Source organism: Pollicipes pollicipes, unplaced genomic scaffold (assembly GCF_011947565.3).
Source record: "Pollicipes pollicipes isolate AB1234 unplaced genomic scaffold, Ppol_2.1 Scaffold_3447;HRSCAF=4054_pilon_pilon_pilon, whole genome shotgun sequence".
Lineage (NCBI taxonomy): Eukaryota > Metazoa > Arthropoda > Thecostraca > Pollicipedomorpha > Pollicipedidae > Pollicipes > Pollicipes pollicipes.
Window position 1 is genome coordinate 6,862,805 of NW_023596297.1, and position 12,941 is coordinate 6,875,745.

Genomic DNA, 12,941 nt, shown 5'->3' on the forward strand with positions numbered 1-12,941 from the left:
AGATAGAGAGGGCGGAGAGCAGAGAGAGAGAGAGACGAGAGAGAGAGAGAGAGAGAGAGGAGAGAGAGAGCGAGAGGAGAGAGAGAGAGAGGAGAGAGAGAGAGAGAGAGAGAGAGAGGGAGAGAGCGAGAGAGATACATTATATATATATATATATATATTTAATATTAATATATCATATATATATATATATATATATATATATATATATATATATATATATATATAATATATGCAAACTGAGCGCGACCTAGCGTCTCATGTAACCGCTGTGGCCATTGGTGCGCAGCGTCTGCCAATCGAATCGGAGGTCCGCGAAGCGCCACCCCCGATAACACGCTACTTGTGTTCATGCAAACGTCCCGGATTCGTTGGAGATGAATACTTAAAACCGAATTTTCTGCTCGATCTGGGAAACGCGAAATTATCAAATGTATTGGCAAGTCCAGGCCTTTAAAACCAAAGTAGGTTGAGGTAAACCTGACGATAACAGCCCAGGGCTTCGTCCAGCCTCGATTCGGATCTGTCCGCCTGGCGGCCTGAAGCAGGTGAGCTCTCCTCCAATAACCCGGTGGATTCCCTCAATCAGACCAGCCCAGTGCCCCGCAACCCAGCTGGGGCAGCGGCCAGTGGAAGTGGCTTTACCTCTGCGAGGAGCGGGGGCGTGACGGACGCCTCCGCTGCCGAGCCGGTCGCCGGAGCCTCCCCGCCGGCGGGGTCATCGTCGGCCGGCTCAAGCGCGCGCAGCCGGCTGGCTAGCAGCTGGTGACCGGCCGCCTGCAGGTACGTGCGCATCGTGGTGCGGCCGGCGGCCAAGTCGGCCGACCACCGCCGCAATAGCGGCTGCAGGTTCGGGCCGCGCTGCCGCCTGCGCGTGCTCACGCCTCGCCCCATGTCTTGGTCCACAGAGGCTATCACCTACCGGCGGCGCGCGCGCTGGCGTGAGCGGGGTGGAGCGGGCCGGAGTGGGGCGTGAGCGCGGCATGAGTGGGGCGGAGCGGGACGTGAGCGGGGTGCAGCGGATCGTGAGCGGGGTGCAGCGGGGCGTGAGTGGGTGCGGCGGGGCCGGAGCGGACTGGAGCGGGGCGTGAGCGGCCCGGAGCAGGGCGTGAGCGGGGTGCAGCGGGGCGTGAGCGGGGCGCAGTGGGGCGTGAGCGGGTGCAGCGAGGCGTGAGCGGTACGTCAGCGGGGTACAGCAGGGCGTGGGTGGGACGCAGCGGAGCGTAAGCGTCGAGCGCCAGCTTCCACTGTAGCCGCGTCTTGTCCGGCTGGTCTGGACATTGGCATAGCATGGAACTTACAGGGATACATGATAGGACTTGGGAAGAGTGGTGCAAGGCAGCGGGCCTGTTCAGACAAGGCTGTAACATCAGGACAAGCTGTTTCTCCTGCTGCATCCACCAGCCATGTAACCATATAATGGATACCATTCATGTCATGACAGTATGGGCTTCACAGAGGTTTTGAATCTGACACAGTAGACGCAATATTGACAAAATAAAGCTAATCATTCATGATTCAGGTCTCAAAGATGGTGGTGACAGCCATGAACATCTGTCACGTAAAGCGTAACATCCGTCTTACCCTATTGAGTGCGAGGATGAAGGTCCAAATGTCCGCGCCAGATCTGAGCGCGTCAGGCAGCGTTTCTAGGAACGCCTCGGCGTCAGTATTGCTACAACCCTTGATACCACACACGGACAGGCTGTCAGGGCTCAGCCTCCACAGCCACTCCTCCACAACGTATTCGCCGATACGCCGCAATGCCTCCGATGTCGCATCGCCCACCTGAGGTAAAGAAGACGGAATGTCATGTCATTGATATTGTAAAAACCACATCGCTGCATTCATGTAAGTACTCTGCACATTGTTGTAAACAAAAAGAGTACCTTACTTAAGCCGTTCTTGCCGCAGATGCCGTTTTAATACAATATACATTACAAGTACAGCATCTGGACTCACAGTGGATTACTTTACAATCAAGTTTCGCCCTCGAAGTTCTCCAATTTGCCAATTTGGCGTCCGACATTTTGCGTTGCTGAATACTGACTACAACTTGATGGTGGAAATACATGGCAACCTGACTCTTCTCCCGACCACAGCCAGCCCTGTGCGCCACCACCCGGCCGGCTGGCTCACATGGGGAGGCGCGTGCGTGAGGTGCAGCTGGATGGCGTGCTCTAGCCGGTCGGCCGGCAGCAGCGGCGCCGCCAGCAGCCCGCCGAGCCACTCCCGCACGGCCGACACCTCCCGGAACGCCGCCGATAGGCCCTGTCGGCGCAGCTGCCGGGCGGACCGCCGCGCCACGGTCAGCTGACGCCGCCGAGGGCAGCGCGCCCCGCACGGCCGACTACCGGAAGCACAGGGAAACTCAGCCGCACGAGCCAGGCGACAGATGTCGCCGGCACACGGCAGCCGCTGCGCTTAAGAGACAACGAACATTTGCGGTACTGTCGCTGAGGGCCAAGTGCCGGCCATTTTCCCTGAGCTGTGATGTGAGACGAGATCATCTGCTCACAGGAACGTACTGTCCGTTCAACACCATGCATCCGTACATGTACAGGCGTAAATGTTTCTTTGACAAAATGGGAACCCTCGCCAGAACAAGCTGTTGACATGATAAGTGTCTATGCGTGAAACCAGATTCAATGAGACTAAAGTTCTCCCTGTAATTTGAACCACCTAGGCAGCAGGGACCAGTAAACATGCCACAAGCAGTGCTTGGCGGGAATCTCCGCAGTTGACCAGAGCCTAATGTCGCTCGAGCGCACGATTTGAGGCTGACTTCATACCAAATACAAGTGCAGCATTATGTGAGCGTGGCAGCAGCGACGGCGTCCTGGCTCGACAGCAGCCTCCGTGCCCACCTCACCTGTCCGTAGACGGCACGACAGTAGTGTGGGTATCCGACCGCCCGCCTGGCGTCCGGCCAGGCTGCGGCCACCGCCGCGCAGAGGGGCAGGTCGCCGTCGGTGAGCAGCGCGGCGGGCGTCAGACGCCGCGCGACGGTCCGCTTCACCAGCCGCAGCACGCTGCCGTACAGCCGGCACGACCGGCCGCTCAGCAGCACGAACAAGACCGGCCGCGTCCAGTTGTCCACCTCGGCGAACAGCACCAGCAGGTGGTCGAAGCCAACGGCCTTCGGCGCCGCCTGCGGACGGGGCGGGCGGTCAGCACCGGCCGCCGAGCTCAGATCAGCTCGGTTCAGCTCAGCTCAGCTCAGCTCAGCTCAGCTTAAATCAGTTCAGCTCAGCTCACAGCTCACAGCTCAGCTCAGCTCAGCTCAGCTCAGCTCAGCTACCGCGGTACCGCGGCCTGCGGCCACTGACACTGGGTGAGACGTGCAGGTGGCGCCCGTCACCAGCAGATGGCGCGGTCACACATTTTCCGCCGGTAGGTGCACGGCGAGGTACGCTCTACCGAGGACGGGTGGGTGCGCTTCCCTTCCGACACGGACTCTCCAGGAGCACTGCCATCAGGGCGTGGCCAAAGACGGCATCCGATCGACAAAAGCATGAGGTGTGGGCGAAAATCAGCTCTACAACCAATAGTACGCAGGATATGCACCCTTCGCACGCAGTCGCCGCACGGTATTGCAATACTGCGCAGGACCCCACAGCGCTAGTACACCGGACCACGGACCACCACACCCTTCCGTGAATCCGTGACCGTGAATCCAGCCCGACCACCGTGAATCCAGCCCGACAACTCACCGTGAGCGTCGTATCGAACTGCATGGCTCCAGACGTGCGCTCCCGCATCGCCGCAATCACCTGGGCTGACGCAAAACCGACCGCCACCTGAGTACGAATGCGGCGCGGTGGTCGGTCAGCCACATACCCGCAAGTTGTCCAACCGAAGGCGTGAATTACTGCCGTAAATCATCCAAAACGGATCCAAGCACAGCTAACCAGAAGACTCACGGCCTCCTCTGAGCCACAGGGCAACAACTGGCATTATACTCGCCGCCTGCCGTGCTCAGCTGACGCCGGTTGCGCCGTCACATCAAGAGGACAGGTGCAGCTTACCTTGCCACTCCCGCCGCCAAAGCCGAAGACGAAGTTGTCGCGGTATTCCGGGGCGGCGGCCGGTATGAGTCCCAGGACCTGGGCCGAGCTGGTCGGCGGCAGCGGCGCGGACACGGCGGCGTCACGCTGCCGCTGACAACACGGCCATCACGTCACGCCACGCACCTAACGCCACGCACCACACACAGAACCATGCATGCCACGCACGTCACGCCACGCACCTAACGCCACCGCACCACACACAGAACCACGTATGCCACGCACGTCACCCCACGCACCTAACGCCGCGCACCACACACAGAACCACGTATGCCACGCACGTCACGCCACGCACCTAACGCCGCGCACCACACACAGAACCACGTATGCCACGCACGTCACGCCACGCACCTAACGCCGCGCACCACACACAGAACCACGTATGCCACGCACGTCACCGCCAGCCAGAACCAAGACCGCGCGCTCATTCCGCAAGGCGTTGTGGCCGACACACATTATGCGTAGACAGATAAAAAGGCTTGGGCGTTCCGAATACTTTGATCGCTTCTTTGTCCTTGAGCCTGAAAAAACCAGACCGCAGTCGGGCAGTTCAGGTTTCATGCAAACTGACCAAAAATAAAGCAACAATTCCTAAAGCTTCAGTGCGTCCATATCAACTGCCAGGGCATACCACCATAACCTGGCCCCATCATCCCAACAGCATTCCTGCGACTCTCGAGAGTATCGTGAACACAAGGATGCATGTGACCGCGAATGTGAACGCCGTGTACCGACCTGCTGGTCTGCTGTAGGCGCGGCCGTGACCGGCTGGACGGGGCTTCTGTTGGCTGGGGCTGCGTCGGCTGGACCCGCCGCTCCTGCTGGGCGGCAGCCGCGCCTCGGCGGCGAGGTTCGCGGGGCAGGCGCGGGCGTGTTGGGCTGTCCGGGGCTCCTGTCGGCTGGGGCCGCGTCGGCTGGATCCGCCGCCACAGCTGGAGGGCAGCCTCGACGCCACCGCGGCGAGGCTCGCGGGGCAGGCGCGGGCGTGTCCGGCTGGCGGGGGCTCCTGTCGGCTGGGGCTGCGTCGGCTGGATCCGCCACCACAGCTGGGCGGCAGCCACGCAACCGCGACGAGGCACGGACTGGCCGCTTCGGCGACGCCGGAGGCCGACCAGCCAGCCGGTCCCGCTGGAAACAGCGTCAGCCCGGTCAATACAGCCACAGGCCAGCAGGCACACCGACGCTCGGCGTCTTACAGCCTTGGAACGGAGCCTGTATATTCCTTAGTTTCGAGACAGCATCATTTTGGGCGTGAAAGTCTAACTGGAACATCAGTCTTCCTTTGGAGCCGTCGCGGGACACCAGACGTAATAATATTAAGGGTAACCGCATTTGATGATACTTTTACGTAAAATCACATTGCATTAATACACCGCACGTTTTGGTGTTGTATGTGATATTTGTAACTGGTGAAGTGTTTTGAACGTGTCTGGAAACTATGCGGCTGTGTAATTAAAGGCAATGTTTCACATTCGAACATATTGAAGCAAACACCAGATATGATAAAATCAGCTCACTGATAAGCATTGGTACGCTTTTGAGTGGAGAAGACCGCTCTAGGCAACGTAAAATCTCTTTAAAGTGAAAGTGCTCCACATTGCGTCATTGCATGTTGCGTCATCGTACCTTACACAACAGTAATTGGGAGTCAAGTGACCGCCGTTTTATTACGAAATCGTGCTCACGAACGCCAGATATGAGCGACCCGACAGTTGCATTTGTCTTAGCCTCGACCATTGCATGACCAAGGGAATGGCAGGATTTGAATGGCATCATTAAGGTGTCATGAATGCCATGGGTGCCATGCAGCGCTCACGATCGGATTGTATAGCTGTTCCATGTAATGCATCATCATGCAAACGGCAAAGTGGTAAATAACTTACGTCGAACCCTAAAAATGGGGATGGGTAGGTTCTCATCATGCAATGCCCCAGTCCTGGTGCACGATCAGTTTCATGACACCTGGTTATAATCCCACACGGAGTAACGACCTCTACCTGCAAACGCCTTCACAATGACCAAATATTCAAAAACGCACAACGCTCCGCAATTCGTACGTAACAACGATCGCCTCACTTGCAGCGTAGCTCTCAGCTTGCTGAAGCGCACCAGATGGCCGACTGGTGAACTGCTTGTAACGTCTTCGAAAAGCTGACGGAGGGTGCAGCCCGTCCGGTCGTTCCGCACCGCCCTCCTGATGTCCACCACCACACGTCTCACCTGCGCCGTGCACAGTTAACACACGTCAGCCGCCGCACAAGTGTGATTTGTAGCACATGAGCCACTGCTCCCTTCCATTTTTGTCACAACGTGAAGGTCATAATCCGTTAGTGCAGCCCGGGGTCCTGGGACGGTCATTTCAAAGACTCATAATTGGGGTCGGTCATCGCACCAGTGCAGGTCGAAAAAGCGGACGCTGAACGCGTGCGCAGCGTAGACTGCAGGCGCACAGCCTCATGCAGTTGCCCAGGTACATGCAGTATATGCAAGGAATATCTGATCGACAAAACGACGACTCCACCCGTTAGTCGTGGTTTCATTCACCGCACAAAACGATGGAGTCTGCTTGTCTTTTGCTGCCCAATATCGCACCTGCACATCTTCATGCCTCGCGGCGCGATTGTGCTGTAGCCTCTCAGTCATGTCCTTGTCGGCTACAATCTTGGCTGTCCCTGGACACTTAATGCCGCGAGCCTTTGCCAGACAGCAGCTTGAGACCGAGGACGAAACCGTACGTCGATAAGGCACTGTGAGTCCCTCATTTCTGCCAAAGCAACGCAGGTACAGATGGAGAAAAGCATGTTAAACAAGCTGGCGATCGTGCTCGTGGTCGTGACGTTGTGTGTGGTGTGGATGGTGGTGGAAGTAGGTCGTGACTGACAGACGTAAACTTTCCACAAATGGTGCCGTTACTGAGCTAAAACAATACATACGTACCTGAACCAGCAGCGGTAGTGCCATTACAACGGTCACAGCAATGGGCGGATAATGCACTACGGCAGGCATAACAGCGTTCAAGCCATCTTTCTTCACTCTAGGCTCACTATGAACGTTTCTACATCGAAAGACGCTCGTCACAGCCGCTTTGTCACGTCAACGTCTTTACCACCAGAATTCTCTAACAGCGACGACAGCTACACTACGCACTGCAGGTGGCAGACGCCCTTGCTCGAGCAGTTCCGTCTCACGTAGAGGTGGCCGCTGCTGGCAACGAACAGCTCCAAGCCTAGCCGCTTGCCAGGCAGGGCGTAGTAGTTCACAGGCTCTGGCGGGGGACAACCCGTCAGGCAGGGAATCGATTCAGACCGCCCGCAGCTGGACAACGCGCAGAATGTCGGTGATCTATCCAGTCCTCGCAAGTACCATGTGCCTGGCTTCCACCATCCTTTGCCAACCACGTGAATGAGTCTCAGCAATTTTCGTGCCCGTGCAGGCGCGAAGACCGTCGATTGCTGTTCCGTTCACCCTCGTCTACAACCATTCTACGCCATACCAAACGCAAGATCCGGACAAAGGAAGGCAAGTATACAAAGGACGCCAACATGTAAAAAGGGTCCAGCTCGTTAAACCATCACACACATCAAAACAGAACTGGGTACATCGAAAATTGAGGAGACTCGGCCTCCTTTATTCCATTTATCGCATCCATGATGTTTATATGAGTGGCAACATATTTTGTTTCATGTCGTAAGCCAGGATCTTACCAGGCACTACGTGTGCATCCAATGTTTCAGTGCCTGGATCGGAACGAGACGTGACATCCTGCACAGCAGTCTCTTCCAGTTTAATGTTCGCATCGCATCCTGCAAAACACCAAAGAAATGAACCAAATCCCAATCGACATCAGTAATGCAAATGTGCAGCGATACATTATGCCCAACTCCATGGTGGAAATACAATAGTGCCAGACAGTACCAGCCAATAAGATCGACTGTAACAATGACAGCATCACATTATGAAAGACACGCGTCGGGCACCACAAAACGGAACACTTCAATCGAAAAGGTGGGGAATAAAAAGACACAAAAGCAAATTTGGTGTGTCACGGTCGACAGCAAGTTGTCTTACTTAATTATTAGAGTTCAAAAATTAAACGCACTAGGCATGATTTGACGGTGAACAAAATACCTTCAAGTTATGAAATATTTTCAAGTCCGTGGTTTACACATCCGGAAAACAACTAATATTTTCAATCCAAATTCCATCGATCCAAATCACCTTTGCAACCACAAACAACACAGACAAACGGCACAATCGGCACTTGCGCAAGAATGGCTTCAGTTCGTTGCGTCGGAACACGAACATATGTATCGGGGTTTTCCGGTACCCAGTTACTGGGCGTCATCTCGCCGGTACCTCAATGGACACCGCAGCGCGGGCCTACATGCCTACAGGCAAAACGGGTCCAGCTCGTCGAACCAACATCAAACACGATGCACAAAACTGAATCAGTCCTCTCAAGAAAGTTGCTTTCGGCTAATACGCCCGGTCGCCACTTATCACGCAGCCCTCCGTCATATTTGGCACTCAGGACACAACAAATCAGCCATCAGACGATATATGCCTATACGATGTATTCATTGTCAATGAGGGAGTAAATGCGCACATTTGGTGCATACCGCTGTCTCGGGTGTAGAATTCAGTGCCAGAAGCCATCGGGTTTCCATCCTCCGGAGACGAAACCCGTTCCGGTTCTTGCTTTATATAAGGGGGTCCACCTGAAATGGAGACAAAATTAGCTTGTGCGACTTGTGGTCGGCATCCAAATTGCGTGGCAAGCTATATAAACCCATCGAACGTTAAATTATATGCTTTACATTCGTCTTGTTCACTGCCTTTAAACTTCAGCGCACGGTTCCCGAGGCGACAACACGGTGTGGCATACAATATTGAGCATATCGGCTCTCAAAGTTTTTCGCCACAGGGTGTTAGCAGACGTTTCAGCATACCACCTACCAATTTTGACGTATTTTTGTATTTGTTTTTACTGACATCAGTGCGCCTTTAATTCAATTTGTTTGGTTTATTTATCACGCAACTAAACTGACAACAAAACGTGATTAAAGTGACGTAACGTGACGTGATTCGAACGGAACGAAACGTGATCACGCCCCGAAGCATAATCAATGGGATGTGCGCAAAACGTCTGCCACTTCTAAGAAACATGCACGATCCCTGACATAACAAACATATGCACTCTCCAAAATCTTTCGGACTTTTGTAAGCGCCAAGCCTTCGCGGGCTGCCAACTTTAGGGGAAACAAGTGAGAACATAAAAATCCTGCGCGAAAACTCGGCTCAATGCATGTTGTATGCGCTGTATGCAGAAAGCGATCATGAAATCCATCAACCCAGACTCAGGCAGTTCTTTGATCACAAGCAATCGAATACGGGACCCACATCCATTGTGGATGGTGGCACATCGGCCTCTCACGCGGTATACCCGGGGTTGAATCTCATCTACGACTGACCTTCAACGGGTGGCTCTATGGTCTACCGACGCAGAATGGCGATGCTTGCCTGCTTCATGCTGAAACGGAAAAGAACCTAAGTTAAGTTTCTTTATTGGACAGATGCGTAGTTACTGATGTCGTAAAGGAGGAATTCTACAGAGGTATTGAGGATCCCATGAATGTTGTTCGTAAATCTAAATGGGGCTTACAATTTGTGTTAACATAGACATCCCGATGTCATCTGGGAACGTCCAATCTTACGTCAGAATGCATGCGTGAAAAGAAGGGTGTACATTATCGTTCCGGTCAGTTGCTAAAAGATTATCCTGTCCCAGCGCGAGGCGTCCACCGGCTGCCATTCTGGCGTCACGTAGTCGGGTTCGCCTGCTTGATCCAGAGACTCGTACAAAGATACATCGATGCCCTCTCTGGCGCTTAAGGCCCTCTGAGCGAGGCATTTAGCCCTGGATAGGCGCAAGAGCCCTCATTGGTGCAATAACATCCCCAATAACCACAGGTGGTCCAATAACGGATACAAAGATCCATGTTTGGCTTAGGGGCCCTCGGCTGAGACGAGACGAAGGGCCCCGAGGGCAAGGACCCCGAGTAAGCCCTGGCCGGCGCGGGACTCCTTCCGTCACAGGACCCCCGCTGGGCACCTCGCGAGCCTGGCAGTCAAAGGGCCCCTCACTGCTGTAGGGAATCAGACGAATGCAAGTCTCGGGCCTCGGTCGCGTTCCTGCTAAGGAAATGGGGCCTCAGGGCTCATAACAGCACGGAGCTAACTGCCGCGTTGTAGTGGTTTCTGACCGAAATAGGGGCCCGTATTGCCCCAAGGGCTCACAATGGGTATGCCAAGGCATTTTGATTGGCATTTGAGGTACACAGCCATTACGGGCGGACATGACCTGCAGCCCTTTCGACCCTTACGGCCATTCAGCCTTCCCATCGGGACGTTGATCGGTGCCAGCACTCGAAGGGCCTTCATCGGTCCCTTCTTCGGCGCCTACCCTCGAACGCTCTCCCCTGACCGAACTCGGCGCGCCCCTTTGTCATAAGCACCGGTATCGCCGGTTTTTAGGCGCTGTGGGGCCGTGCCGGACCCTTGGCCCCTCATTGACTCGGTGTGGCCACGGACCAATTGTAAATCGCGGGTTCCTCTTGTCCCTGATTGGGACATAGACCACTCAAGCCCAGAACGACTCTGAGCTGGGGGGGACCTTGTTCAGTATTCGTTGTGTTTAAACGACCTAGAGGCCCTTCATCTTCTCAGGGCGCCCAATCCATACAACGGCCCCTCCGACTGGAATGTGAGGGGCTGGCCCGCGCCCCCTTAATGACCTCCAGCCCGGCCTTTGAATCTCGATATCGGATTTATAGTGCTTCCATTTGGCGTTTCTTCGTGGTGAACTGAATGACACTTCAGGCACAGAATTTCAGTCACTTTCGCCCCACGACGGTTCGGTATCAGGAACGAAGTTTCACAAATGGAGTTCGGAGGGGGGGGAGAAAAGTGTAAAATAACAGAAGTAACCCCCCAAAACGTATGGTAACAAGTAAGTTTCTACTCGAACCTGGCCTACTTTCGTCTTGGAGGAGCCCAAAATAAGTGGGAGAGGGACTTTCCCTCAAAGACATAGAGAACTACAATACTGTTCAGTACCAAGGACTTGAGCTTGCCTTTTCTTGTTCTAAGACAGGTGTGACGTTATCATCCCTTACATCGTCATTCCAATGTAATGGGAATGGGGCGTATCCGTATTGACCATATCACTGTAGAGGAACCCCGCCGCCACCGGGATCGAAACCCGAGGCTTACCGCGCGAAAGCCGGATGCATTAACCACCTGGCCACTGCACCTTCAAATGCAATCGTCTACAATTCAGAGATATGGAAAATTTGCTTCGAGTGGATGAAGTCAGTTTGATGACCGCCTCTTAATTATAGTCAAAGACATTGCATGAAGCCATATGGAAACCCTACCCCACCCTTACTCCCGCTCTCTCCAACCGAGCTACCGGGACGGGCGAACGCTTCGTTCGATACGAACCGATTTGGGATGTGTATAATTCCAAAACTTGATTCGTTACAATCTATGATTCCTGTAGCAGCTCTTGCTTTCGGCTTGATCCATTCCCTGCAAAGTCAGCAACCTACGAGATCAATTTTTCCCAGTGTTCCGCAATATAACGACAGCTTGTCATTCAGATCAACAAAGCTGGCGTTCAGCTGGCCGGCTAGGCGGCTGTGCCGTAGGTGGCCATCAATCGATCCGGCCAGCTGGCCGTGAGAAGTTTGAGTTTTTGAAAAATGCGTGCGGAAATTTCTGAGCTGCGGTTTTGGGATGCGTATAAATCCGCTCCGTTATCCATTCGGGCACGATTATAGATTCCTGCCGGTGCGAAACGTGTTGCATATGTTTTAGAAGTCAGTTTTTACAATCATGCGCCGACTGTTACGTGTAGTTGACACATGCCTGTGTAATCTTTTGTGTGGTCGGAAAATGGTGGGATTTAGTGGGAAAGTGTCGGCTGAGAAACATGTCGCGGTGCTGCCTGCGGCTCCCCTATTACGAAATCCTGAATCCACCTTTGGGCCTAGCCCCGTTGTAGCCTACTTATAGGTCGCATCTAATTTGCTGCACCTTATTTAGGCTGTCTTTAATCTAAGCGCAAGCAAAAAGTCACCTAAATCTGAGGAGGAACAACTGTTTGGGGTACGTTAGACGAACCCACATTGGGAATCAGAGATATTGCCGGGCTGTTCCACCTCACACGCAACATTTCCTAAGAAGCTTCTGGCCTCCAAAGCTCATCTTGAGACGCTCAACCCTCATTTGTTCCCTTTCCCCAATCTCAGAGGCATGGCTATAGCCATGCTGGCAATGGAGGAAGTACCTACGCTGCAGCGAGCCGTGAAAATAGGTGGAGCGCGCAATGAACAGCAGGAAGCTTGGGCGCCACTCTTGTGCACTCGTGTTTTTGAGTGCACAAATTTCGCCTTGTAACATTAGGCCCAGGACGATGCTTGAAAAGAATGAGCCCAAATGCTCCAAATTATTGGTGGAGCATCAACCATGTTTGAAAATTGATGCCGCTACCGGCGAGGGATACCCATCCGGACGTGGTGGAACAAGATGGCCATCCGCTGGCGGAGGTGCGCACCAGGCGGTCGGGCTGTCCACCCGGATATGCACGTCTGTACGGCCGGCCGCACTCCGGTCCTGCTCGCGCCGAACCGCGCCCGCGCATGGCAACAGAACCTCGGCCGCCGGCAGAGGCTCGCCGGCTCTGCCGACTCGGCAGGTCATCGGAATGCACGCTGGGTTGGCCGAACGTCCCGCGCGGAGGGGCAATCCCACGGATTTAGGATCGACCCGAAGGTTGAGCCGGACTCACTCGGGACAGAAACCGGTCCGCAA

General features: G+C 54.5%; 1 protein-coding gene across 1 annotated transcript in view; it reads right to left on the bottom strand.

Moving 5' to 3' along the window:
• Positions 1–250: 250 nt before the first annotated feature.
• Positions 251–12,941, bottom strand: part of LOC119091556 (uncharacterized) — an 86,600-nt gene continuing 73,909 nt past the window's right edge. Inside the window, exons 12-18 of the mRNA XM_037214366.1 lie at positions 7,215–7,332; positions 4,029–4,116; positions 3,714–3,800; positions 2,873–3,151; positions 2,140–2,283; positions 775–918; positions 251–292 (exon numbers count right to left, since the gene is read on the bottom strand). Of these exons, the coding sequence (XP_037070261.1) occupies positions 251–292; positions 775–918; positions 2,140–2,283; positions 2,873–3,151; positions 3,714–3,800; positions 4,029–4,116; positions 7,215–7,332 (902 nt within the window). The remainder of the gene's footprint in view (positions 293–774; positions 919–2,139; positions 2,284–2,872; positions 3,152–3,713; positions 3,801–4,028; positions 4,117–7,214; positions 7,333–12,941) is intronic.